This window comes from Equus caballus, chromosome 14, assembly GCF_041296265.1.
Source record: "Equus caballus isolate H_3958 breed thoroughbred chromosome 14, TB-T2T, whole genome shotgun sequence".
Classification (NCBI taxonomy): domain Eukaryota; kingdom Metazoa; phylum Chordata; class Mammalia; order Perissodactyla; family Equidae; genus Equus; species Equus caballus.
Genome location: NC_091697.1, coordinates 66,447,870 through 66,475,519, shown reverse-complemented (window position 1 = coordinate 66,475,519; position 27,650 = coordinate 66,447,870). Strand labels below are relative to the sequence as shown.

Genomic DNA, 27,650 nt, shown 5'->3' with positions numbered 1-27,650 from the left:
ATTCCTTCAAGTATATTGAGATTTTGTTAGAAATTGAATTGCCAGTGTAATCCATCTTCCTTGTGAGAAAACATTCAGATAAAGAGCTGGGGCCCGGCAGCATTAACCATGAGAACATCCCTTAAATCAATAAGCTACAAATCTGGCCGCGCAGTCCTGCAGCGCCTGGCGGTGCGCTCCAGCGGCTGTGGGCTGCAGCGGCATGACTGATAGCAGGAACCAGGGCAAACTGCCTGGCGAGGCAGATTCCGACGTTATCCCAGGACCTGCCTCGTTAGAGTCTACAAACTGCAATTCAAATTTATCGATGTGCATAAGGAGAGCAGTTTTCCTTTTGTTTTTCAGATTTTCCAAATGTGGTTATTGAAGGAGTTCTCCATGGGATATTTTACCCTCATCTACAGCCCAGGTAGGAATCCTACGCGGCGAGAAGAAGCTGCAGCAAGTTCGGAAGTCATAGTCAAGGAAATCGATAGCTACCAAATTAACCTAAACTGTATGACATAACAGCTCTAGCTAGTGGTCACATCACAGTCCCAGCTTAATTCAGGGCAGGGATGTTTCCGTTAGAGTGGTGCTTCTAAAAATAGAAACTGAACCAGGGTGGTGCTGAGGCCAAGTGTTTAAGAAGAACAACGTAGCTGCCAATTTAGAAACCCAAAAACAGAAGGTTCTGGAAGATCCCTGGGAGAACCACGTGTAACAAAACAAAGTTGCTGTCTGCTGCAGTTGCACCATTTGCTAATTGAAAATCTTATCCTGAATCATACTGAGACTGATCAACTTTGGGAGCTTCCTGGTTCAGATTTCATAGCACACTAATCTTTTCAACGTGAGATTTTTCTCAGCCGGTGATAGATACATTCTGAAGTGCTGGCACCAGAGGCGTATCATAGAAACACACTGTGCTAAATGTGAGGAGGGAACTAAACTGGAAATTAAATTATACTGATAATGTTAGGGCGTTTTTTAAATCATGGCATTTTTATTTACATTACAGCAGAGTTGCATCATAACCAGGGGTTAGCTTCTAATGTCAATACATAGGATAAAATCAGGTCTCAAGATTAGCCTTGACAGCTGTTTAGAAAGGCGCCATATTGGAGATCTGTCCATCCACCACAACCAGTTCTTCCTCCAGTATTGGAAGAAATGACTGTTTCTTTGGTTGAAGACCAATTGAAGTTGTTGGCGTTTGGTTACGGGCGATTTTGTGAAAAACATATACCTTTAAACACTAGAATCACACTTAGCCCTGTAAGATGCTTGCCCTGTAAGAGACAGATGGGAACTGACAGTGACTGAGGGAACACCAGATTGACAACACTCATCTTGGTTTACTCAAGGGCGTCCATTCATTGAATAGGTGGTATTGCCACAGGATTTACTCTTGTTTTCCTTTTCACTGACCTCATATATTGAATTGATGTAAGTGAAATGTGTTTATGATGTAACTCCTCTGTACATCTTATGGACATTCATATTTTGAGTAGTAAAGGCTAAAAGCATATTTGCAACCTGTATGTGTGTGCTGTATTTGGGCATTTCATTGAAAACTAATTAATAGGTAGCCTATTTATGGTTATTAGTTTTAATAAGCTTCTGTGTGGGAGAAAAATATTTAGATTCAAAACTAATAACTAAATCATGGTTTTTGATTAGGATCTAAATATACAGGTTTAAAGCCTGCTGCAAACTTTTAGAGATCTGTTTATGATAGATATGTTCCTACATGTTGAAACAAGCAAGAACTAAATAATCAAGTGTCATCAACCAAAAATAACGGCATAGTCAAGTGTTGCAGATATTTTTTAAATGTTTTTGTTATTAGCTATTTTGAGTTAAATAAAAACAACCAGAATGTTTGAATTTGTCTTCTACTCCTAGGATTTTATTAGAAACACAAACTGTGTCTTGTCTCCTTAACACGTACACACACAAAGATTCTCACGTATTCACATAGGCATTTATTTCTAATCTGACAGGATAAGTGTTAAATTATCTCATCTCTTAAGCCAATAGGTACTCATTAAATAGTTGATGATTTACCGAGATAGTAAGAAGTTTTTAAAAAGTAAAGACGAAGCATCTTTGGTGGCACACTGCTCAAGAAATCTTTTTTGAGAATTAAATTTTTTCTTAGTATTGACTTTCATTTCTTATTTTTATTTAAATTTTTAATATGTAATTTCATATTCCATTTCAGTTGCATTGCAGGAAATAGAAACCACAATAGGTATTTTAAGCAGAATGGAATAATAAGAAACTGAATGCTTGCAGAATCTTTTGGAAAGAGGAGGGGAGGGAACTCCTGTTGAGTCTCCGGGAATGACTTCTAGAACACCCCAGCAACCTCTAGTACTCAGCTGCCAGGGGAGCTGCAACCTCTGCCTTCTGCAGGAATTCAGGGAGTCAGGAGCTGTTGAGGTCAAAAACACTACTTAGCTGCGATCCAGGGATCAGCAAGTAGCATTAGGAGGTAACTGTTACCACCATAACTGCCTCATAGCAGCACCCAGGAAGCTGGTAACTGGGTACTGGAACCAAGTGTCCAGCTGCCGCCACCTACACCACACTTCCCTTTCAACACCCATGGCCTTGCTTGCCAGCAGCCACAGCCCAAAGCAGCAGGAAGATGGCATTCACCCACTTTCATCTTCCACTCTACATCTCATGAAAGTACATCCAGTTGGCAAAAGCTTATTATTGATCCCCTGCTTCAAGGGAATCTGGGAAGGAGTTGGAACTTTCTGATCTCTCATGCTCAGGAATGCACACTGGAAAGATAATAGAATATATTTCCACAGTTGAAAATTTAATAAAAACATAGAAGAGGATATATAAAAAAGAAAAATCTTCTCCCACCCTGTCTCCTGTATTCCCAATCCCGCTCTCACAGACAACCACAGTACTCAGCTTATGTGTATACTCCCGGAGATATTCCATCCACATGCAAACAAATGTACATTCAGTGTACCTATGTTCCATTGCCCCCTTTTATACAAAACATGGATTTTTCAAAGCTTGGCTAGGCAATAGAGAAGTAAAGAGTAGAGGAGAGAAAACAGAATAAAGAAAAGGAAAAGAAATCTCATTACCAGTTAAGCCAGGAAAGAGGACAGCCCTCACCCCCCATTCCCCTGGTTCTGGGACTTGGTGGTTTGCCTGGGACTGATCTTGGACTTCTCCCAGTGCTGTTTATGCAGGGCCTCTCACAGGCCTCTCCTCCATCACTTCGCCATTTTGCATACTGATGGCCCTGGTGTCCTTTCTACTCCCACCCCCCGACCCCCGTTTCAAACAGTGGGCCATGTCTACAACCTAATAACATTGTGACCGTTGCCATCTAGCAAATCCGACAGTCATTTCACTTTGAAAAGTGTAGATGGGGCTGGTCCTGTGGTGGAGTGGTTAAGTTCACGCACTCCACTTCGGCAGCCCAGGACTTCACCAGTTCGGAACCCTGGGCGCAGACATGGCACTGCTCATCGAGCCATGCTGAGGTGGCGTCCCACAGAGCACAGCCAGAAGGACCTACAACAAGAATTTACAGCTATGTACTGGGGGGCTTTGGGGAGAAGAAGAAGAAAGATTGGCAACGGATGTTAGCTCAGGTGCCAATCTTTAAAAAAAAAGAAAAGAAAAGTGTAGATGTCTCATGATCACAGTTTAGAAATAACAAATTGCTTTCATCTCATTTGTTGACTATAATCAGTTGATAATGGCTGCCTAAAGTGCTCTGTTAAGGATTCTGACACACACATCAGAGTGGCTACTATCAAAAAAAGCAGAAAATAACAAGTGTGGGTGAGGATGTGGAGACATTGAAACCCTTATACCTTGCTGGTGGGAATGTAAAATGGTGCAACCTCTGTAGAAAATAGTATGGCAGTTCTTCAAAAACTTAAACATAAAATTATTATATCTAGCAATGCTGCTTCTGGATATATACCCAAAAGAGGTGAAAGCAGAGGCTCGAACAGATATTTGTGCATCCAAGTTCTGGGCAGCATTATTCACATCAGTCAAAAAGGGAAACAACTCGAGTGTCCATCAGTGGCTAAATGGATAAACAAAATATAGTGTGTACGTACAGTGGAATATTATTCAGCCTTAAAAAGGAAGGAACTTCTGACACATGCTACAACATGGATAAACCTCGAAGACATGATGCTAAGTGAAATAAGCCAGTCACAAAAGGACAATTACTGTATGATTCCACTTGCATGAGGCACCTAAACGTGTTGAACTCATAGAAAGGAAAGTAGATGGTGGTTGCCGGGGGCTGGGCAGAGGGAAAATGGGGAGTTAGTGTTCAGTGGGCTTCAGTTGGGGAAGATGAGAAGGTTCTGAGGATGGATGATGAGGATAGTTGCACAACAGTGTGAATGTACTGAATGCCTCTGAACTGTACACTTCCAAATGCTTAAAATGGTAAATTTTATATCATGTATATTTTACCATAATTTTTTTTAAAAAAGGCTTTTTTAAAGAAAGGATTTTGACTGTGCATAGGCTCAGTGAGTAAGAGTGTAGTAACCAACTAGTGATATTTGCCAAGGATGCGGGAGAGGTTTTGGCACACATACCAGGTGCTATTTTCATCTCCCTGGCAACCTTGGAGATTCTAAAATAATAGTTCGAGACCAGAGATATGCATCAGAATCATCTAGGACTTGGAAATCAATACATCTGGGCTGGGGCCTGTCCTTGGGTACTTAGAAAAACTGCCTGGTTGATTCTGACACACGCCCATGTTAGGAATTATTATTTGAGGGATGTGTAGCTGTGAGATGGTTTATGAACTACTCTTCTTTATTGATTATTGACCTGTACACCTCCTGCAGGCGGACTATCAAGGGAACACAGATTCAACTCTTGGGGTGTGGCAGGTGGCCACAGGGAGGGGCTTGTCTTGGTTCATTCAGGCTGCTACAACAGAAATAACATAGGCTGGGTGGCTTATAAACAACACATATTTATTTCTGCCAGTTCTGGACGCTGGGAAGTCCAAGATCAGGGCTCTGGCACTTTTGGTGTCTGGTGAGAAGCTCCCTTTTTGCTGTGTCCTCACGTGGCAGAAAAGGGACGAGGGACCTCTCCGGGATCTCTTTTATAAGGGCAGTGATCCCTGTTCACCTCCCAAAGGCCCCACCTCCAAACACTGTCACATTGGGGGTTAGGTTTCAACATAGGAATGTGGGAAGGACACAAACATTTAGTCTGCAGCAGGACTCTGAAGAAGCAGCAAGGAGGCAGACAAGTTGGGTAGTGGTCTCAGTCGACACCCTATACGAATATGTATTCGTTTACCCATCCACTCGCAATGAGTTCCCTCACTGGGTTAAGGCGCTGTGTCAATCATCTAAAGAATAGAGACATAATCCTTGTTTTCTGGAATTTGGGGCCACTTACTAGGGAGTGTCTTTTCATTTAACTGAATTGGATATGAAATTCAATGATTAAGGCTATCTTCTCCAGTCTCTCTGCTCAACTTTGAAGCAATCATTTTCATCTCGCTTTGGTTTCCACCCTTGGTGATAATTACAGATTTTGAATTTAGCAGCAGAAACACGGGGAAGTAGCGGACACTAACTGAAAACGGAAGTTTCTGCAACGTTTATGTTTTCTGTCCATGCGGACGCATAGTGACAATCCTGATTCTGATGGGGGTGAAGGGCCTTTATTTTTGTGGGGGGAGGATAGCATATTAAAGCGTTAAGCCATTGGAGTGCATGTAATTTTCTAGAGAAGATATTCTTTTATATCCTAGGAGTGTAATTGTAAATCTGACCTATAAAATGTGAAACATTTTCTGTCTTCATTACTCTAACATTGGTCATAGTGACATCAGCAGTGACTCCAGCTTTGATATTCTGTTCATTTAGACACTCCTCTGTACTGAACTCTGAGTGGGTGCCATATATGGTTGGGCTAGGGCTTTTCATACTTTATCCCATTATAACTGTACAAAGTTTTTACGAACTTTTATTGACAAACTTGAAGATCAGAGAGATTAATAGTAAGTAGCTAACATGATTGAACACTGATTTGGGGGCCAAGAGGTACTGGGCTCAGTTCTGTCCACAGATTATCCCATTGAAGCTTCACAACGTGTTTATGAGGGATATAGTCTTATTATTCTACTTTACAGTAAGAAAAATGAGGAGAAGGGGAAAAATCGCTTGACCAAGGCCACCAGTTAATAAAGGAGATCAGGATTTGAACCTTTCATCTACAAATTTCAGGCTAATCCCCTCCCCTGTCAAGCTCATGTTAGAACTGTTTGTATTTGTGTGCATTTTTGAACCACATGAATACTCACACACATGAATACTCAAGTCAGAAAGAACTAGTATTGTAACGGCTGCTAATATTTCCACACTACATTATAATTTACAGTGTGCTTTCCCGTCGCACTTGATTAAACCAAGCTCTGTGCTCTCAGCTGCAGCCTCCTCCCGGGTCGCTCTGCTTCTATTTTTACTAGAGCCCATTCTCCATACAAGAGCCAGAGCCGTCTTTTAAAAATATCCATCAGATCATGTCACTCTTCTGCTCAAAATCCTCCAGTAGCTTCTATTCCTATTTAAAATTGAAGCTCCTGCCACCCTCTCTAAGTTCCTTTGCACTCCTCTTGCTGGTACTCATCCTACTGGCATTTAACTTCCCAGCACTTGCCAACCTTGGTCCCCACTCAAGCCCTTTGGATGTGCTGGTCTCTGCCTGAAACACCCTTTCTGCCTCTCTTCAGAAGACTGGCTCATTCTCTCTGGTTAGATCTCAACTGAAAGATCGCCTCCTGAAAGAGCCCCTCCTTGATCACCCCATCTAATGTAGCACCCCAACTCCCACTCGGCACTGTTATTTTATCATCGCAAACTGTTACTTCCTTCGTAGAAGTTATCACCATCTGTAATTATCCTGTTGTTTGTTTACCATCTTTCTCCCCGAAAAGAACGTGAACTCCATGAAAGCAGAGGCAGCGTGCAACTTTATTCACTCTGTTTCTCCAGTGCGGGGCCAGGAGTAGGTCCCACTGTTTAAGGAGTAGATGGCTGGCAGCCTGTGTTCCTGAATCACTCAGCTCATTGCTAGTCACATGCTTCACAGCAGAGGCTTCTTAAATGTGTGTGGAGTAAATAACCTTGAAATCAGGATTTGCTAACATCTTCCCGAATTCCCATAAGGATTCATTACATCTGATTGTTCGGAAAACAGTGATTTTCTACAATTTGTTCACCAATTTGACACACAGAATGGTAATGGGTTGCGTACTATGTTTGGATGATTTCTTAAATGTCTGTCTGTCTTTACAAGTGAATAACCAAGCGAATTCAATGACGACAACCATGGTTTTGTGACACGCCTAGGGCAGTGGTTTTCTCACTTTGGACCCTGGAGCAGCAGCATCACCTAAGAACATGTTAGAAATACAAATTCTCAGGCCCTGCCCCAGGCTTACAGACTCAGGCACTCTGAGAGTGGGCCCGGGAGATGCCACACAGCAGTTGCCCAACAAACGAGGATTCAAATGTAGAAGGTTTCCAAAGTGGACACCATGACTTCCACAGTACCTACGACTAGAGAGAGTGATTATCATCACCTCTTGGGTCAAATCCTAAATGCCCAGCTCAGGGCTGGGCCTCCACCAATTGCCCGCAGCATGCCACACTCATGACGACCAAGGCGTGACACCAAAGCTATCGACTACCCGCCACAGACACTGCTGCTTAAGACTTACTGCCGCCTGGGGCCTTCCTCCTATTGTTTGACACCCACCTCATTTTTGAAAATCTACTTTTCTCATGCCCTTCAAACCTCAACTCAGAAAATGAAGAGGAAAAGTTTATTTTTTTAAAGGTAACAGTCTTTGAAAAAGAGTTGAAACAGTTAAAAGACGAATGCCAATGTTTAACCATCTTTGTGGTCCTGAGAGATTTTTAGTACCTCGGAGTATAAACATGGGCATATTCTTTTTGGTTACTGATTCTGAACATACTTATTGAGCATCACTTATGCAAGGAACGCTATCTAGGGCTAGACTAGGAGTGAAGTCTAATCCTTGCCCTAGAGCAGCTTCCAGTCCAAGGAGGAGATGGGAGACCCCGGGAAGTAAGCAGTTGGAACACAGTGTGAGGAAGTTTCCAGTGAAGGCTCATCAAAAGAAGCCACGTACTGAGTCCTGAGGGACTGCGGGGGGCAGGAGGACTGAGGAAGGCTTGCCAGGAGAGAGAGCAGCTTGTAGAAGGCCTGGAGACAATTCAGAAGTTCTGAGGTCTTTATGAGAGAGCTGTGACTTCCAGAACAACAGGAATAAATCGTCTTGAATTTCTCTGCTCCAGGCTAACCAGTTCTTAACCCCCTCCTTATGACACTCTGTCACAGTGTAGGTCCTGGTGTCCAGAAGAGGCGTAGGAAGCAGTCCTGTCTTTTGTGTTCAGGTTGGAAGAAAAAGCTTCACGTTTTCAAATTGAGATTTCTCTCCAAATGACAGGATATAATATTTATCATCTAGGACAGATGGTGACTGTAGTTTTAATAGCACTTTAAAGGCCCAATTGCTTCAGGAAGAAAGTCCTTCACATTCTCTGAAAAAACTGATGGATTTGGAAACTTACATGATTCCTAATAAAACTTCAAAAGTAGGCAAGAGAAGGGATATTGGCATGTTGAGTCCTCTCTAAATCCTCCAGATTTGTGATTCCCGACATTCTGATGGAACTAGTGATGGGATTAAAATTCCATTTATGGATTTTGTAATGCATTTTGTTTTGACTCAGTATTTGCCAGATGGACCTTTTTTTCCAGACAGGACTCCTGTGACTAGTCACTCGAATTCTGCATTAGTGCCAGTTATTTTTCCATCACTCTAGAATATCAGTAACACTAGCAAATCCCCGAGTAGGTGATGTTATATCACACCTACAGCTAACGCCTGGCCAGAATCTTAAGTCCACTAGATGAATTACAGACTTAAGTAACAGCCGTTATGTACTTAACAGCCCCAAATTTTCCATTACAAATACTGTTTTTGCTCTTTCTTAATTTAAAAAAAAAAAAAAGTGCCTTGAGGGGGCTTTGAATTTCCAAGCCTTCCAGATCAAAGATTTCTTCAGCTGTCTGAATTATAAGAATGTTGAAAAACAAAAACAAATCCTTTTCCTGCTATAAAATCTTTGCCATATTTTTGTCTTTATGTAACTCAAAACGGCTGAAGTGAAAAATGAGGTTGGTGAGTTCTGTTCAAAACCTAAAAATTCATCATAATTTTGAAAGTGTCATTCTAATTAATCTGACCCAAGAATAAGTTTTACTAAATTCTTGTTTGATGATCCAGAAAATTGCTAAATAGCCCTTAGAATAAAACAACTTTTGGCTAAAGGTACCAAAATGTTTTAAATTGTTTAAGTGATTCAAGACTAAAGTGGGCATGGTGGTGGTGGTGGCCCCTGTCATTTTCCTCAGATTCCACACATGCCCTTGGCTACATGTGTGTCCTTTTAGCAACACAATTGGCAAAATAGTAAACTGTTTATTTCAAAAGCTTTTTGTAGAAAGCACTGACTTTTCACAAAGCGATAGTTTATAGTCGTAAGTTTGCTGATGTTTTTGGTATAAGGCCTGACCCTCAGTGTACCAGAAGTAAACGACTTTTAGCAAAGGGGTGTGGCATTAACTCATTGGTCATCTGGTATAATAGATAGCCTGACACTTTACTACCTGTGCACTAATGGTCTCAGAATTTCAGCACTTCAAAAATGAACCACTTTTTGGGCCAGCCCTGGTGGCCTACTGGTTAAGTTTGGCACGCTCTGCTTTGGCAGCCTGGGTTCAGTTCCCGGGCATGGACCTACATCACTTGTCTCTCAGTGGCCATGCTGTGGTGGTGGCTCACATACAAAAAAAGAGGAAATTGGCTGTGGATGTTAGCTTAGGATGAATCTTCCTTAGCAAAAAACAAAAAAAAAGAGCCGCTTTTTGCTTTGTCAGTAGAGAGATGTCAATATTCTCATACTAATGAAAAAACTAGACACCTGTCCTTATGCATGGGGGGTAGCAGTGGCTTATGTGCTCTCTGACATTTGAGATGTAAGGTACTTGATATGTCTAAGAGGTCATTTGTTTCCAATTTCCTTGCATGTTACCTTTTTAATGTTTTCTTTTTCTAATTATTAAAAAGAAATACACCCTAGAAAAAAATTGGAAGAATAAAAAAAGTAAAATATATAAACATAAGAGTTAAAAAATCCCACCATTTGCATTTGCTTTATGTCAATGTACATTTTGTTGCATTTGCTTTTTGAGAATGTATTTATGTAATTGAGATTGTGCTGCATACAGAATTTCTACTTTTTTCTTGAAAACCACCATTTTCTCATGATACTCTAAATTCTGTAGCATCAGTCTTAATGCACACTATTCTGTTATGGGATGTATGTTTAATAACCATTTTGGGACATTCAAGTTGCTTCTAGTATTTTGTTATCATAAATAATTCTGCAATTCACATCTTTCTACGTGAAACTTTTTCAATATTGCTGTATTAGAAAAAACTTTAGGTTTCAAGTCACAAGAAATCAGTTAGCCTTGTCTGAAGCAAAAAAGGCAGTGTATTAGCCTGCATAGCTAAAAAGCTAGGGGTGGAGATTGGCTTCAGGCATGGCTGGACTCAGGGGTTCAGTGGTGTCTTTTGGTCTCCTAGACCAGCTTCCCTCTGTGCCGGGTTCGTTCTCAGGCCTGCTCTTTCACATCCTCCCGGGAGAGACAGCAGCTCTTCCCGTTTCCAGCAGAAGCCCCATGCCTGAGGCTCACTAACGTGACTGAGGTCAAACACCTATCGCTGAGCCAGTCACCAGGGCCAGGGTGAGGGAGTGTTCTGGTTGCCTGCCTACAGGACATCGCTGCTCCCTCTCCCACCTCACTTCCCCACCACCCTCATGCTGCACACTTGAACTCTTTGCTGTTTCTTGAACCCATCAACCTGCCCTTCATCCAGGGCCACTGCTCTTGTCCCCTCTCCCTTGCACATTCTTCCCCCCGTTGTCCCCATGGTTGCTGCCCCCTCACTTCCTTCAGTCCACACTCAGGGACTTCCCTGACCACCTCTTCACTATCCTCTCTCTCTGCTCTGTTTCTCTTCATAAACTTATTACTACCTGATGCTCTGTTATACATATTCATGTGGTATAGCTTTGAATTATTTGTCTCCTTCCATGGCAACCGCAAGGGCTAACACTGTTTGCAGCTCTATGCAGCCCTCAATAAATACTCATCAAGTGACTAGATGAATGAGTCTGCCAGACCAGGTATGTACCCTTGCATAGAGTCAGCCTACCCTAAGGACAAGCAATGCTGAGGGAATGGTGTGATTCCCCAAAGAAATGGGCAGCCATCCCCAAACACCGGGGGAATGGACGCTGGAGAGACCAAAACACCCGTGCCCATTATAATTTCAGATCACTTTCTAAGGCAAATTCTCAGGAGTGGGACTTCAAAGGATATGAATGTTTTGAGTTTCTTGATAGGTACTTTAGCTCCCTATAAAAATTCTCAGAGCAGAAAAAATAATCTTTCTTAAGTGCAGACCACACTGTGCCCCTCCCCAACTTAAAACTGATAGGTCCCCAGTGTTCTGTGAACAAAAGGACTCTACCCTGGCACCCCAGGCCTGAAACGATCCAGTCTCAGCCTTGCTTCTCCGACCTCTCAGGCTCCAGCACACTGGCTTCTCTTCTGCCCTGGCATCTCCTTCTCCCCTCAGGACCCTTGTACTTTCTCCTCCCTCTCTGCCTAAAAGACCCATACCTCAGATCTGGCCTGACCGCCACCTACTCTGTTCTTCGGGCCTCAGCGCAAATGTCCCCTCAGGAGCCCTTCCTTAGCCACTTGGTCAGTACTCCCCCTGCAGCTTCTCCAGCAAACATGGCGTTTCTTCACAGTACTCAGCACCCTTTCTCCTGTTACTTAATTTATTCTGTCTTCACTAAAATGTAAGCTCCAGGAGAACTTTTTCTCGCTGTCCATTGCTGTAGCCCCAAAACACAAAACCGGTATCTGGCATATCAAAGGCCTTTAAAAATTTTTTGTTAGGAAAAAAATTAACAAATTGCTCTCCAAGAGGGTTGTAGCTATTAACACCCCATGAGCAGTAAGTATGCTCCTTTCATCTCATCTCTCATTGAAGCAATTTTCTTAGAATACAGCTCAAGAGATGGAATGTTTTTGACCCTCATGGCGTGGGTACTGGAGGAGAAGCAATGGGGCTGTTTTCTAACAGTTGCCACTCCCATTTGAACGGAGATCAGACACACTCTGTTACAGCCAGGTACGTTACACCAAGGCCGCAAGAGGACGTTACCTTCCTGTCTAGTTTAAATTCAGCCTGAATCTTCATCCTCCTTGTGGAAGTGAAAAAAAGATTTCTTTTTGTTGCAATTGGACTCAAGGGAACTTTCTAAAAATGTTACATTGAGTAAAAATTAGTGAATCATCAGCTCAAGTATTTGGGATGTGGATGGGCATCATTGCTGTTCATTCCTATCCCCGGTTCTCCAATTGGGTTAGTATTTGGATTTATAGAACCCTCTCTAATCTGTCCATTGTCAACATTAGAGTGCATATATTTTTGTACATTACTTTTTTAAAGAATTTCAAATTTTAAAAAAAAGTCTTGCAAAAAGAGTTGATCCATATAAAAAGCATTTATTAGAGAGACTACCAAAGCACCTTTTATCAGGTAAAAGTCCACATGACATATATCTGATTATACTAATCAAATCTCCCTTTACCTGAAAAGAATTCTGTTTGAACACAAAATAAACTTCATGTCCCCATTTTTTTCAGACGAATCTTTAGCTCACTCAACTTGGGGATCACAATTAATTCCGCAAAATAATGACTCTGTTTTCCAAAAGAAAATAGCCAACACAAACTTCTCTAGTTTAAAAATAGCACCATTGGAGGAGGGGGATGTCTTTTAAGTGCAAAATCCTTAAACAAGTGATTTACCAAAATTTATGGAAACTAAACTTTGAGTGGTTGATTTTATACAAAGGTATAACACCCCTATGATCTGGAGTGGAAAAACAGGAGAAAGTGAAAAAACAAAGCCAAACAATAACTTTGAAAAATCCAAAGACACACACACACACATCCCTGCCGGAGTGTGTTTCTTGTTTTCTGCCAGTTGTATCACCAGTCAGCGACCTCAACCACAAAGGGCGTTTTCACGTCTATCTTCCCGCTGTTGACGATGGAGCAGTCGGTGAGTGGACGGTCATGCCCGTCAGTGGCCTGCAGCTCTATGGTGTGGACCACCGTCTGCAGAGAGAACAGCAGACCTGCGCTTCACTTCTGACTCGCAACTACGGCGAGCAGACGGTGAGCTCAATGCCAAGTCTAAAAGCCCAAGTGGGAAATAAGTTTTTTTGTTTGTTTTTTTGTTTTATGATTACAAAACCATGCAAGCTAACTATGGAAAACTTAGAATATTCAGGAAATTTATATATAACAGGATATTTATATATAACAGGATAAAATTTGCCCATTACCTGGCTAATCAGAGGACATATTTGTGTATTTCCTCACTTCTTTTTATCAGCATTTTATATTCTAAAAAAAAAATTAGAGGCCAACCCCAGTGGCCTAGTGGTTAAGTTCAGCACGCTCTACTTTGGCGGCCTGGGTTCAGTTCCCTGGGCACAGACCTACAACACTTGTGGCCATGCTATGGCAGTGACCCACATATAAAATAGAGGAAGACTGGCAACAGATGTTAGCTCAGAGTGGATCTTCCTCAGCAAAAGGAGGAAGATTGGCAACAGGTGTCAGCTCAGGGCAAATCTTCCTCAGCAAAAAAAGAAAAAAAAATTGTAAATACCTAGCTCTAATAAAAGGTATTTCTACTCACTTGTTACAACTCAACATTTAAGAGTTAATATGCAGTATATGCCAATTTCAGCTCCATCCTATTATAGATCTAGGCATAACAAAATGGCCAGAAAGCACATTCAGAAGTGGAGCTAGTTCTGGATTTGCCCATTTTAAAGCTGACCCAAGCCATTAAGCTACAGGTTGAGTCTGATATGTAACCTGAACCCCACAGTGGTTTAAAGGCCCCTTTCTCCACCCTAGAAGGCTTCAGGAGCCCATGTGTTTCACCCTGAAGAAGGGAGGGCTGGTCAAAGACCAGGAAAGTGGGCTTCTGATGGGTTTCTCAAACAGGGTTGAGACAAAAACAGCAACAAAAAGTCTAAGTGCCTTGGACATGGTGTCAACTAATGCAATCTCTGGCTGACTTAGGTTAATTTAAGATAAAAGACCAGCATTCTTCTAATAATAATATATATTTCTAAATAGATTGTGTGTGGGGAGGTGTGCATGTGCATACATGTGTACAAAGCAGTGGCTTCACATCTGAATTACCTGTGGCACTTTTAAAAAATGCTTATTTAACGGTTAAAGTGAAAATTTCTATGTTCTGTATGTTTTACCACAATTTTTAAAAATGCTCATTTGTGGGCCCACCTCTGGAGGTTCTGATTTTCTAAGTCTGAGGTGAGGCCCAGAAAACTCACAGTGTTAACAAAGCAACCCAATGATCCCTGGAGGATCAACGGATGGAATTCAGGAGATTCTGCAAATTCCCTGAACCTGTGTGAAACACACACACACTTGTTTTTCTCCTGGAGATAAAGTCTATAGTTTTCTTTAGTTTCTCAAAGAAGTTTATGACCCACAAAATGTTAAGGACTGTTCCTCTAAGACTAGGCAGCAGGTCCCCCAGGCTGTGTCCCCATGGGGGGAAGGAAGTTGCTGCAGTCAATTAGGGCAATAAGACAAGATCAAGAAGACGTGAAGAACAACCATGGCCAGAAGAAAACCCAAAACTTTACTCTTCATTTTTCTTACAACTTAGCACAATGTTGTATTACAAATACATTGAATGAATGTTTCAATCAGTTTACATTTAAACTACTTAGAACCTGGTTAGGCCCAGTGGTCAAAAACCCAGACTTGTTTAGCACATGTATGCCCATGTTTAGCTCATTTGAAAGCAAAGTTCAATAAGAGACTTGAGTGCTGGCATTCATTATTTTTTTATTTTATTTTTTTTGAGAAAGAGTAGCCCTGAGCTAACTGCTACCAATCCTCCTCTTTTTGCTTAGGAAGACTGGCCTGAGCTAACATCCATGCTCATCTTCTTCTACTTTATATATGGGATGCCTACCACAGCATGGCTTTTGTCAAGCGGTGCCATGTCCACACCCGGGATCCGAACCAGCAAATCCTGGGCCGCCGAAGTGGAACGTGCACACTTAACCGCTGCGCCACCAGGCTGGCCCTCAAGCATTCGTTATTTTTAAGAATAGATTCTTTGAGGTCCGGTATGGCTCATGAGAATAGAGGCATGTCCTTTATTGTGATAGGACGTAAGTAATATATTTAGTGATATGTGTTTGCCCTATTTCCCTCTCGTCCCACTTGCTAACGAGAATTCTCTCTTTGATGTCTCAGGTTGAACACTTGCATGCCTTGTAAGGGAGCTTCTGAGGTGGCCTGCTCAGTTCCTGGGCTTCTGTTGGGTAGAATCAGAGAAGCAGATAGAAGTTGTGGAAGAACGGCAGCAAGTGAGACTGGTTTATTTACATTTGGATGAGGGAGGCAGAACAACTCACATCAAAACCAAACGAAGTGAAATGTGGGGGAGGGCAAGGGAGTCGAGGATGGTCCAGGGCAGACCTTACAGTTACCCATTTAGGACGTGGGAGAGCTTCTTTGGGCAGCTCCTAAGGAAGGTAAATGTTGGGAGCTGAAGAGAATGAGAACTTGAAGAAGCGTTCCTATGAATTATGGATTGGACCCCTTTGATATTCTTTGATTCACACCAGCGTAAATTTGAATTCTCTTCAGTAATTTTGGTTGTTATATTATGTGTCTTTGAAGGTGACTTGTGTCTGTACTGAACCACATGGGGCTCAGGACTTTTCTTTTTTCTTTCTTTGTTTTTTTTTTATTAACGTTATGATAGATTACAACCTTGTGAGATTTCAGTTGTACATTTTTGTTAGGGCTCAGGACTTTTCTTAACATTTTATTTTTAATTGTGGTAAAAAACACAACATAAAATTTACCATCTTATCCATTTCAAGTGTACGGTTCAGTAGTGTGAAGTATATTTACATTGTTGTGCAATCTACAGAACTTTGACATCTTGCAAAACTGAAACTCTGTACCCACTGAACACCGACTCCCCATTTCCTCCTCCCCCCAGCCCCTGGCAACTACCATTCCACTTTATATTTCTATGTATTTGACTACTTTAGATACATGTAAGTGGAATTATAGAGTCTTTTTTGTGTCTGGCTTATTTTACTTAACATCCTCAAGGTTCAGCCATGTTGTAGCATGTGACAGGATTTCCTTCCTTTTTAAGACTGAAGAATATTCCATTGTATGCATGTATAGGGCCCTGGTTTTATTTGGTTACATTAAAAAGACTTTCCAGGGGCCAGCCCTGTGGCATAGTGGTTATGGTCAGCACACTCCGCTTTGGCAGCCTGGGTCCGCAGGTTCGCATTCCCTTTATATCAAGTAGTGAGATAAATTAAGTACAGTCATGCATTGCTTAATGACAGGGACATGTGCTGATAAATGCATCAGTAGGCAATTTTGCCATTGTGTGAACATCACAGAGTGTACTTACGCAAACCCTGGATGGTATAGCCTACTATACACCTAGACTATATGGTACTGTAGTAATCTTATGGGACCATTGTCATAAATGCAGTCCACTGTGGACTGAATATCATTATACAGCACATGACTATACTCAACTTCTCCTTGTCAAGTCCCCAGCTTCTGCTCCCATGCTCCTATTAAAATACCATACCATATATAATTTATTCACCTTTGGTGAGGCCAGTCGGCATATAGTGATGGATCTCTAACAAGCATATTTAAGATTAAATCACTGAAAGTACTCTTACTGTAAATACAAAGCTTTGAATGAGAAAAAATAATATAAAAGTTACCATTCCATCGATGACTTTTCCAAATACCACATGTTTGCCATCCAACCAGCTGGGCTTGGTCAAGGTGATAAAGAACTGAGAGCCATTGGTGTCAGGCCCAGCATTGGCCATGCTGACCCACCCAATGCCATAATGCTTCAGTTTGAAGTTCTCATCTGGAAATGTCTCACCGTAAATGCTTATACCTGAGTAAGACAAAGCCAAGAAGAGGCGAATCAACAGAGGTTAGCTGAAAGTATATTCTTCAAAGGGAAACATAAGGTTTTAGTAGAATTGGTTAATAGAACCCTACAGGAGGCAGGATGGGGAAAAGATGGTCAAACATAAGGAGAAATAAAGGAGAAGATAAAATTAACTCCTTGAGGAAGCAGGGCACCAGGGACTGAAACAAACACACAAACAAAAGCCTTAAATATGACACAAGATGGCAGGATGTGCTCTGGCCTCAAACCAAGACCCAAACCTTGACCAAGCAAGTCAGTGATTTCACTCTGAAATGAGAAGCGACTGAAGGGGAGGGTGACATCATAAAACCAGATGGAAAGGTGGATAAGCTGTACCAGTGGCTCAGTCTCTGTCCTGAGGTTCAGGTCACTCATCCTGGGTCACTCCTACCTTAGCAGCCAACCAGGGAATGATAGCACCCTTATCTAATTCTCACAACAACCCTACAGAATAGGTATTCTCAATCCTCTTTTGAATGGGAAACAGAGGTTATAAAACTTGACAACAGCAGAGCAGAACTTGAACATCTGACTTTCTGACTCTAAAGCCAGTGCTCGCTCTTGCCTCAGCAGTAAGAGCAATAGCAGCCAGCCTGGAAGTCATTAGCATGGTGACTTCAGGGCTCATCAGGATACAGAGGGTGATGGCAATTGGGAGCACCCAGTGATTCAACCTTGAACAGAAGGACCAAAGGCGGGCTTGTGAGTGGAGTTCTGGCAAAAGCAGCACGTAGAGCAGAACATGTCTTCCCTATGAAACAACAGTATAGACCCTGAGAAGTATCTGCTGCATGCTGCCCTTCTGCAGGGCTCCTTAGCCATCGCTTGCCAACCTTAAAATCCTGGCTCAGTGACAAGGGCCAGAAGTGATATCAAAGGTAAGCAGTTTATAGCTGGCAGGTCAGTGACATATGAGGTGGCCTGGCAGGAAAGTTCTGCCCACAAAGAGGTCTAGGCTAAATTTAAGTGATCCAAAATGTCCTATCTCCAAAAGTCAGAGAATATTAACTTAAGATACGTGTACATGCTTGCATACATACACATACACACACACACACACACACACACACAAAGCAGGGAAGGCAGAGAGAGAGAAAAACAGAAAAGAGGACACAGTAAAGCTCAGTCACCCTTACTGCTGGGCCCCAAAGGGCCCAGTACACGAGCTGCAGGCTTTTCCAGTGAGACCCAACTCTGCAGCAGCTGGGGTTGCTTCCCTGAGCATCCTCCCCAACCCCATTAACCCAAGGAAGCTAAACAAGTTTCTCTGCTCCACTCTGCATCCCCGTTCTCTGCAGCACTTTTGCAAGGACTAAAAGTAATCCTCCTGAAGTGCCTGGCAAATCCAGGCATTTAATGGTAGCCATTTAGTTATAAATAAACCATTGCAATAAACATAAAATCAGCACTAGTGCTTGAAAGTGACCTGTTTCTCTTAAAAGGTAGCAATTTAATATCTACCAAACCAGTATTTGCTGAATTAAAAACCTTAAACCTGAAGTCAATTTGCATTCTGTGCTGTTATACATATCATGTGTGTTCAGGAAAAGAACTCACAACATTTCTGAGGGTAAACAGTCCAGGGAGCTGGGTAGTTGGACTCCTCAATGAGAAACAATAAGCTCAGGCATATCTGAAAGTCTATAAATTTAACTGTTTGTACTTTATAGAACTCTAACTTTGTTTATAAAAATTAATTTATATTATAATTTTGACAACTCATCCATTACTTAAATTTTTTTTATTATTGAAAAAGCTGACAATACAATGAAAGAATTTTGAAAGAAGGAGGTGAATTCACCTGTAATCCTGCCACCTAAATACTAGTCTTGTCCTTTGAGCATGATGCCCCCAGTGCTCCTCCACCAACATCCACATTTGTAGCGAGCTGTCATCCCAGTGTCCACAGTTTTATATTCCTGTAACAGATGTCTTTCTGGATTGCCACATACTAGTAGTCTAGCATTTCGATATCTGTGAAGCAGTCTACTAAATGAATCTCTCTCTACTATGGAAAGATAGTGAACACCAAAGCAATTCTCTTTAAATTTAGGAAGCCTTACTCATTCATGCCTACCAAGATTTTAGTAGACAAGCCCCCCAAACTCTATCCTTCTTAAAGAATTAGTTTAGTGAGCTTTAGGACTTTGTTCCTTAGATCTGGCAATTCAATATACTGGTTTAACCTTAGGTTTCAGTTTGGTAAGCGGGAAAGGAAAAATGCAAAGATAACGTTACCGCCAGTGCCATCTCCACTGGTGAAGTCTCCTCCTTGAATCATGAAATCTTTGATGACGCGATGAAATTTGCTTCCTTTATATCCATATCCTTTCTAAAGAGATTATGTCAATTGAATATACAAGTAGATATAACCCATACTGAAAGATAAACCCCAGTGTTTATCTGGAAATGACAAAATGAGAAAATTACACAAAATATCTACAGAACTTTATTAGGTCCCTACAATGATTTACTGATAGAAATTTATCATTAGCTGACCAAAATAATAATAATTATTATAATAAACTATGAAAGTAAAGTCTTAATGTGCATAAGTAAAAAGAGAACAATCTGCATTTTCACTTGATAATTGTTTCCCCTCAATTTCTAGAACCTTAAGGACACTGAATTCCTGAAGAATACAGATTTTATAGGAAAATAAAGAAAAATATTATAAGTTGTCTCAAGTTCATCTGACCTACTAATTTAATACGTATTTTCCCAGAAGACATCTCTTTATGTTTGGCCTAAGGAAGATCCAATTTTGTGCACAAACATAATAAAACTGAGACATACCTCTCCTGTTGCCAGAGCAATAAAATTTTCCACAGTTTTGGGCACAACTTTTCCAAAGAGGCCAATCACAATCCTGCCAACATCTTTGTCTCCAATCCTCACGTCAAAGAAGACCTGTGTGTGGTGGAAAGGCAGAGTAGCAGTTTACAACGTAGAAAAGCCATAAATATAAGGTAAGTGAAAATTAAAATCTCACCATGGATCCACAAATGAATGCCCTGCCCATGAGTATTTTACAAAGGAGTCGTGAAGAAACGTGATATAAATTAAAGAAGCTCTAAAACCATTCTGTGGGTTCTTTTCAAGCGCAAATATTCATTCAACCCACATTTATTGAGCACCCTCCATGGGCCAGGCACTGAGCTGGCTACTGGGTTTAAAGTGTGACTCAGTGCTGTCAGAGTCAGCCAGTAAAGTCTTAAAGAATTCCATTCCCCCACGCATCCCAGACAGACACTCCTGCCACTTCCCCGTGTCCCAGCTTTGCGGATGGCTCAGAGGAGAAATTGTCGCTCTTCTGAAATGTAATGCTCTCTAATCTTGGCAGGAGGAAAAACTGGTGAGGAGAGAAATAGGCTAACCATCCAGATTTATTTTTTTGGAACTTAAACAGTGCCAAATTCCCAATGAGTTCTCACTCGATGTCTGCTGTCAAGGGGACTGCAGTAGATGGTCAAAACACACAGCGGTCCTCCAAAAGGCCTGATAGTCGCTCCCAAGCACAGTAAGGCACCAGGTCCCCAGCCTCGTCCAAAGTACAGCACACGTTACCCTCGGGTCCTGCCAAAACCGTTTACCCTGTACGCTCATATTCCCCAAGTTACACAAGCAGAATGTGTTCTTTCTCTCTCACAACATTTTAGAAAAGAATAAGAAAACACATATGCAGAAATGAGCGTGAGTCACTTTTTTTGCAGATAAACCTTAAAGTTCTCTCAGGCTTTTTTTAAACTGTTTCATCTGGAATGAAATTATATACCTCTCTTGCTTCACAAATCACTGTGTTAAGATGATTCTGAGACAGAATGCTTGAAAAGGCCACAGAGTCGAAGGGCATTCTATTAGCGAGTTTAGATTATATGAACCAATCTACTGTTTGAATGGGTGAAAAAAGACATTCAAGAGATGGCTTTAAAAAATATAAGAAGAGTTGTCAAAGAAAAAAGATGTCTTACAGTTTAGAAAAATCACGAAGTAAAGACTGTCAAGCTTCAGTTTGAGACAAGAGCTTCTGCCAATACATCAGTACGTCTGACACGCGGTGATGTGATATTTAGTGTTCCGTGTGGCATTTTACAATTTTTACATGGCCAAAGCAGCAAAAATGGTATTATTATTTGTACTGTAGAACTTTATAGAATGCAGACAAGACCGTGCTCTTGAGATGAGGCACGGCAGTAAAGGAGCACAGTTCAGCGTGGCTGCGGGACAGGAAGCCGCATTAACGAGAGCATGAGCCTGGCCCTGCGGGCAGAGCTGGTGTCAAAAAGAAGCAGTTTCTCCAAAGGGATTTCCAAACCAAGGAGTAAACTCAGTAACTGGCAGCCATGAAGCACCACCGGGAAAAGAATCAGGGACGTGACCTTAAAGAAACACCATATAAGATGCTAGAAAAGCCGAAAGCCTTTTAAAATAAGAGAAAATAAAGCCTGTGAATGTATACACAGCAAAGCGAATAAAACATGGGAGAGCAGCATGAGAAGATGAAGAAGTGCCTGTCACCCAGCATAACTCTTCAATAAAAATCTTATTTTCTTACACACGGCCTAGCATACATATTAATATGATTATTTTCCAAACTGCAGAGCCCTTGAACTTCAGTGATGGCAAGAAAATACAGCAGTTTTCCTAACTCTGATGGAAATGATAAAACCAAATCTTATTTAATCAACAAGTATTTATCAAAGATCTGTGTAAAAGGCAACGTGAGGGCACGAGCCACACGAGAGAGTCCCTGTCCTGAGGTGGCTTACATGAAAAGACACGACAAGTAAAGGGATAACCGCAGTCCAGGGCAGCATGTGACAAGTGCCCCATCTACCCGGGCCTGGGGAAGGGTCAGCGCTGCGGGAAGGCATCCTGGAGAAGGTGTGATGGGAGGCAGGCCTGGAAGGAGCGGAGCAGCCTCCAGGGACAAGAAGGGGCACCAGCCCCGCCCGGCAGAGTTCTTTCTGGAACCCAGGCAACCAAGGCAGGAAACGTGGTGCGTGTGCAGAGAAGCAGTGCAGCCCCTCTGACCACAGCGAGCTAAGAGGGGACCTGCCCCAGTTCCAGAGGCTGAGAAAGGAGGCCAGCTAAGAGCCCCACGTTTTGTTAGGCATCAGAGAGAAGGGAAAGCACAGGACCCAAGCAAGACTTTGGGAATATTATACTCAAGTCGGGGGAGGAGAATCTGGAGGCTCTTAGACCTGTCAGGAGTGAGGTCATGTGGCATGCACTGGGGCAGTGGCTGAGGGCATGTCAGGATGGGGAGAGGGGAGAGGCATTTAAATAAAGGGAAGAAACAGGAGGAGGGGGAGGAGGGAAGGAAACAAACATGACGTGTCAGTGGTGTCTCCTTGCACTTTGCCCACATACCTTATATAGTTAACTCTCACCACATCCTTGCAGGGAGGGGAAGGTACTATTATCACCAATTTACAAATGAGAAAACTGAGGATTAGGGAGGTTAAGTGATTTACCAAGGTTTCCCAAGCAGGAGTGTGAAAGCCACAATTTCCATCCAAGGCTGCACCCAACTGCACCGCAATTCATCATTAATATGGCTCTCTCAGTCGAGGCAGGGACCCCTAAGGGGCAGTGCCTAGCACAGTGTGGGCTCACGCAGGTACTCAAAAATGCTACATAGTTCAATGCCAGGTGACACTAAATGAAGACGAGGGTGCTCGCACACAGCTAGACAGAGCGTGAAGGTGGGCCCGAGGGGGCTGCCAGGCAAAACCCCTCACTCTACACCCCCTCATCCTGAGATCCTGACTTTGGTGCATGCCCTTGGGAACAGGCCTTGTGCTGGACAAGGGGTGGGGCTGCAAAGCCCTCACCCTCCAGGAGCTTACAGTCCCACAGAAGAGAAAACACGTCCACAAGTAGCTACGATATAATGGGAAATCAGGTGTATAAGAAGCCAAGTACAGATAAAATGTCATGGTTAGAGGTGGTGATCATCTGTGGGGATTAGGGCGGGCTTCCTGGAAAAGGTGGTACTTGGACTCCATGTTGCACTTCAGGAGTGAGCACCTCAGTCACTTCTTTTTTCCCTTGAGGTTGCCCTTGAAAGTCACTTAAAAATTATGGGGCACTAGAGGTGGGGAGAGGTGGGACAGGAGGGAAGAGGCACTCACACAGCCTGACCCAAACTCCTTAGGGTTCATCTTGCTTCCATTTCCAAAGTAACTAGGGAAGACACCCAGTACATGAGCTATGATGTCAAGGAAACTGTTCTCAAACCGCTCCACCTAACTGGCATGGGCCCCTGGGCAAGTTAATTAAACTCTGAGCTCCTGTTCCTCATCTGGACCACAGATGATGATTCCTTTCCGGGCTGCGCTGCCACAGCAGGATTTATAACACAACACTAACAACTGACCTCTTAAATCAGGAACTTACGTCAGGGCTAAGCGTTTTACCTGGTTTATTACACCTAATCTGTAACCCCCTCCAAGGTAGGTATCCTTTCTGTCTCCATTTACAGAGGAGGAAACAGAGCCTCAGACATTAGATAACTTGTCCACGGTCACCCAGCTATAGCATCTTGGCTACTCCATGCTGTAGAAAGTGCCAGCAAGCTGTGATGTGAGTGCAGCTGGAAGGATGGCAGCACTGTTTTCTATACTCTGGGCGCCTGACTTTGCACAGAACCTATAGCATCTGCTGGAAAACGCAGGGCTGCAAATGCCAGTTCAGTGGATTTTGAGACCAGGGAGCCAGAGCCCCAAAGCTGAGGCGGTGGCTGGCAGCAGGACTCATGGACACAGTGAGTGCCGTTAAATGGCCCTGTGGGGGGACAGCACTTCACACCTCTCTTATTTACAGATTGCCATTTTTAAACGAAATCAGAGGAAAAGGAAAAGACTGCTGGGGAAAGCAATACATTAGAGCAATGGCCAATGAACCTGCTTCTCCGCACTTAAGAGAAATACTTTTTAATGTCTCTGTTTTCCAATAGATTTAGTTGTTTTAAAAAGTCCACTGAAAAAGCAATTCAACAGAGTCATATCTATAGGAGACTCGCCTACACAATTAGCTTTTAGAACTTCATCATAAATTTGGTGGGAAATAAAGGAGATACATTAAGTGACGATTCCCAGGGTAGAGCACATGAAAACTCCCTCAGTGGCAGCACCCTAGGCTGGGGGCTAAGATGCTCCAGCTCTTGCCCTCTTGGCTCCCTCTTCTAGAGGTTCTTGTTCTCAACCCCGGCTGCAGCCCCCCAGAGATTGTGACTGACCTGCTTTGGGGTGGGTCTCTGCTCTGCTCGGGTAGCTTCCCAGGTGAAGCTCGTGCCCAAATAGGGCAGGTCATGTCCTCACACTGCGAAATCTCACCGAGCAACCTGTATTTTATCAGGCAATCCTGCTCCCTCCCCCCCACCCCCATCTAAACCGTCAGCAAGTTCTGTTCCACTTCAAACACCTATTTCAAGTCCCTCCCTTGCTCCCCATTTCTGCCATTACCACCCGAATCCAAGCCTCATCATCTGTATTCTGCCATGGAGCCCTGGATGACCCTCCTGTTCACTCTCCACTCAGCGACCACAGTAATTGTTTAAAAGCATGTATGAGATCATGTCATCCCATGCTTAAAACCCTGCATCCGATCTCACTGCTCTTAAAGAAGACCTCAAATTATAAGAATAATTGCCTCAAGCCCACACTCCTAATTGTGGCCTCTAAGGTCCTGCATGATCTTGCTGCTGCTCACCCCTCCAACCTCACCTTAAGCCACTCCTCTCTCATCCCTGGGCTGAAGCCATTGTCCCCTCTCTCCATCCTGTCTGGAGGCCTTTGCACATGCAGTTCCCTTCGCCTCCTAAGTCTTTGCCAGCCTGTTTTTCCTTATCCTTCAGATAGCTTTAAGTGTCACCCAATCTATACTAGGGTTTATTTCCTTCATCATTTCAGAATTTTATAAATTTTATGTTTATAGTTGTATCCCAAGAGACCCAAATAGTATCTGCAGACTGAAAGAACCACCCTACTTCAGCCCTTCAGTTCTGTGGCCTTGTACAAGCCATTTCCCAAAACTATCCAGTTTTGCCCCAGAGGGGCTGGGAGTAGAATCAGTGCTCAATACAATCAGGCTAAACTTATCTCACACTCACACGCACGTGCACACATACATACACACACACACACACACACACACAGCATAGCGTGGCCTTCGGCTCCCTCTTAGGCTACATCAGATGTTGGGCTGCACAGCCCCCGCCCCGCCTTGTCCTCCACCTCCTCGGGCAGGGTCTGTGGTGGAGCATTTGAGCATCCAGCAGTTCAACAGTATCATTTCCACTGGCAAACACCGGGCTGATTGTTAAGGTCGCTTAGAGCTGCCCCTCCTTCCAGATTCCAAGACACTACTGCCTGTGGGTTTTTCTAGAAGTGGCGATCAAGGGCACCACCCAATCATTCCCTCCCTCCTCCTCCTCTCCCTGCTCCCTCCCATTATCTTCTAACCTTGGGTAAATAAGCTGAAAAAAGAACTGAAGCTGTACAGACGCAGTTCATGGCAGATTTTTCCCCCCCAATCGAGATTAAAAGGCTGGCCTCAGTCACACAGGTGCCACCGTGCCACGCTGGCCCCCTCCCAGCCCAGGCTCTACCCTACCCCCCCGCCCCCCGCCCGCGGAAGTCTGAAAGCGCCCGTCTCCCGGCCGGGGAGGCCGAGGGCTCCCTGGCGGAGGCGAGGCGGACGGCCCGCGCTGCGGGCCGGCGGGGAGCGCGCACGGCACCCGCGGGAGGGCGGCCCGGGCTCTGCCAGGCCGGCACGGCCGCCACCCCTCGGCTCGGGCCCGTCCCTCCGCATTCTTCCTGCTTCTCTTCCCGAGTCCCCGCCACGCCGAAGGAAGTACTCGGGCTGTCTCCTTCCTGGAGAAAGGACCCACCGGTTCCGGAAGCTTCTCCTGGTCCCCGGGCTGGTCACGTCGGACCACCGACCCTAAGTTCAAACAGCCGGCGCCGGGGGCGGGCCGGCACTCGGCCCCGCGCCCCCAAAGTCCCCCAGGGGCGCCGGCCCCCGCCGCCTCCCGTCCTCAGCGCCCGGCAAGCCCCTCAGCGCCGCCCCTGACCCTGAGGTCCCAGTCTCCACGCTCCCCTCTCCCCCTGGCCGGCACGAGGGGAAGTTGCTGCCCGCCGCTCGGTCACCTTGGCTGTCACCGAGGGACCTCGCTTGCGCACGCCCGAGGCCCCCGCAGCAGGCACGAGCGCGCCGAGCCCCACGCAGAGCACGAGAGGGAGCAGCAGCCGGGGCCCCGGGTCCATGGTGAGCGGTGGCAGGGGCGGCAGCGGCTCGGGCGCGACAGCACGCTCCGGCCAGTTGGCGGGACTCCCGGGCGGCGGCGCCTGCGCGCTCCCGGCGCGGGGGCTGGGGCTGGGGCTGGGGCTGGGGCTGGGGCTGGGGCGGTCGGGGCAGGGCCGGAACCCGGGCGCGCTCCTCCCAAGTTCAGCCCTGCGACCCGAACTAGGGACTCAGAGCGGCGCGCAGCGGAGGGCGTTGCCCGGTCCTCCTGCCGCGCCTGCGGCGGGGGCGCGGGGCGCCGGGGCCGGCAGTGAGCCCCCCTGCTCGGCTCGGGCGCAGCGCCACGGCGAGGCGCGGTCGGCTCGGCTGGAGCCCAGGAGCTGAGGGTGCGGGGGCATCTCCAGGAACTTACCGAGTAGGCGCGAGGGCGCCGGACGGAAAAGTCGAGGACGCTCCGGCTCCGGGGCCGCCCGGCAGCTTGCGCGCCGCGGGGCGGGGCACTCTGCGCACCGTCCTGGTCCCCGACCGCAGCTGCCCTTGGAGCAGCCTCCGCGTCGCCTGCCAGGTTCCAATGTTCCATCAGAGGCTTGAGCTAAATTTTGGACGCCTGTCAGAACTTTGGGACCGACCCCTGGATGGGTTCGCTCGGTTACACATGATGAATGACCTCTCACTGAGATGTTTCAAGTCGGGGATCTAATTTTTACAAACTTAAGAATTATGTTTGGGAAGGTTATTTAATGACATGGGGAAAGGCTCATTATGTTTTTAGATGGAAAACTCAGGTTGCCAAATCACAGAGAAATTCTGGTCTCGACTGTGAAAATAAATATATAAAGGCATTTTAAAAATGGAAAGAAAGGCACCAAAACATTTACGGTAGCTATGGTGATAGAGTTCTGGGTTTTTTGTTTTCTTTGTAATTTTCTGATTTCCCAGATGCTGTACATTGAACATGTATTTTATAATCAAGAAAACGTTATTTTAAAACTCAATGCTTTTTGAATTAGGACTTCAAAAGGACTTTCTCATTTTAGAGTAATAGCTCCAAATAAACTACAAATTAATAATGGTATTCTGTTGGTTTTCTTAGGGTGTGGTGCCATGACTTTCAAGCCAAGATTTCCCTTGGGTAAGCAGA

At 44.3% G+C, this 27,650-nt stretch overlaps 2 protein-coding genes across 29 annotated transcripts in view; one reads left to right on the top strand and one right to left on the bottom strand.

The window, feature by feature from the left end:
* The window catches only part of SNX24 (sorting nexin 24), a 141,450-nt gene extending 139,581 nt beyond the window's left edge, over positions 1 to 1,869 (top strand). For all 21 annotated transcript variants that reach the window (XR_011425127.1, XR_011425126.1, XR_002799692.2 and 18 more), the window contains one exon: positions 346 to 1,869. Coding sequence is in view for 17 of the 21 variants with exons in the window: in XM_070233182.1 (XP_070089283.1) it covers positions 346 to 507 (162 nt within the window). In the remaining 4 variants the exon portion in view is untranslated. The remainder of the gene's footprint in view (positions 1 to 345) is intronic.
* Positions 966 to 27,179, bottom strand: PPIC (peptidylprolyl isomerase C). 8 transcript variants are annotated; one of them, XM_070233167.1, is made up of 5 exons: positions 26,922 to 27,104; positions 20,057 to 20,170; positions 19,499 to 19,592; positions 17,037 to 17,221; positions 966 to 3,534 (listed from the first exon to the last, which is right to left on the bottom strand). In XM_070233167.1, the coding sequence occupies exons 1-5, from the start codon at positions 27,087 to 27,089 to the stop codon at positions 3,448 to 3,450; spliced, it is 648 nt and encodes a 215-aa protein (XP_070089268.1). In that variant the 5' UTR covers positions 27,090 to 27,104; the 3' UTR covers positions 966 to 3,447. The 8 variants fall into 8 exon arrangements, with proteins under 8 accessions (XP_070089268.1, XP_070089271.1, XP_023473567.2 ...); XM_070233170.1 differs by lacking the exon at positions 26,922 to 27,104 and adding an exon at positions 26,416 to 26,779 and having other exon boundaries at positions 966 to 2,419; XM_023617799.2 differs by having other exon boundaries at positions 1,870 to 2,419.
* Between the last annotated feature and the right edge of the window lie 471 nt (positions 27,180 to 27,650).

What these genes read in the sequence shown, in the direction of transcription:
- PPIC (XM_023617796.2), bottom strand. Translation starts at nt 27,089, where the DNA reads ATGGAACATTGGAACCTGGCAGGCGACGCGGAGGCTGCTCCAAGGGCA. An exon ending in GGCGCCCTCGCGCCTACTCG is followed by an intron (nt 20,171 to 26,921) that starts GTAAGTTCCTGG and finishes CACCACACACAG; the next exon opens with GTCTTCTTTGACGTGAGGAT. An exon ending in GAAAAGTCATCGATGGAATG is followed by an intron (nt 13,324 to 17,036) that starts GTAACTTTTATA and finishes TTCTCTCTGCAG; the next exon opens with ACGGTGGTCCACACCATAGA.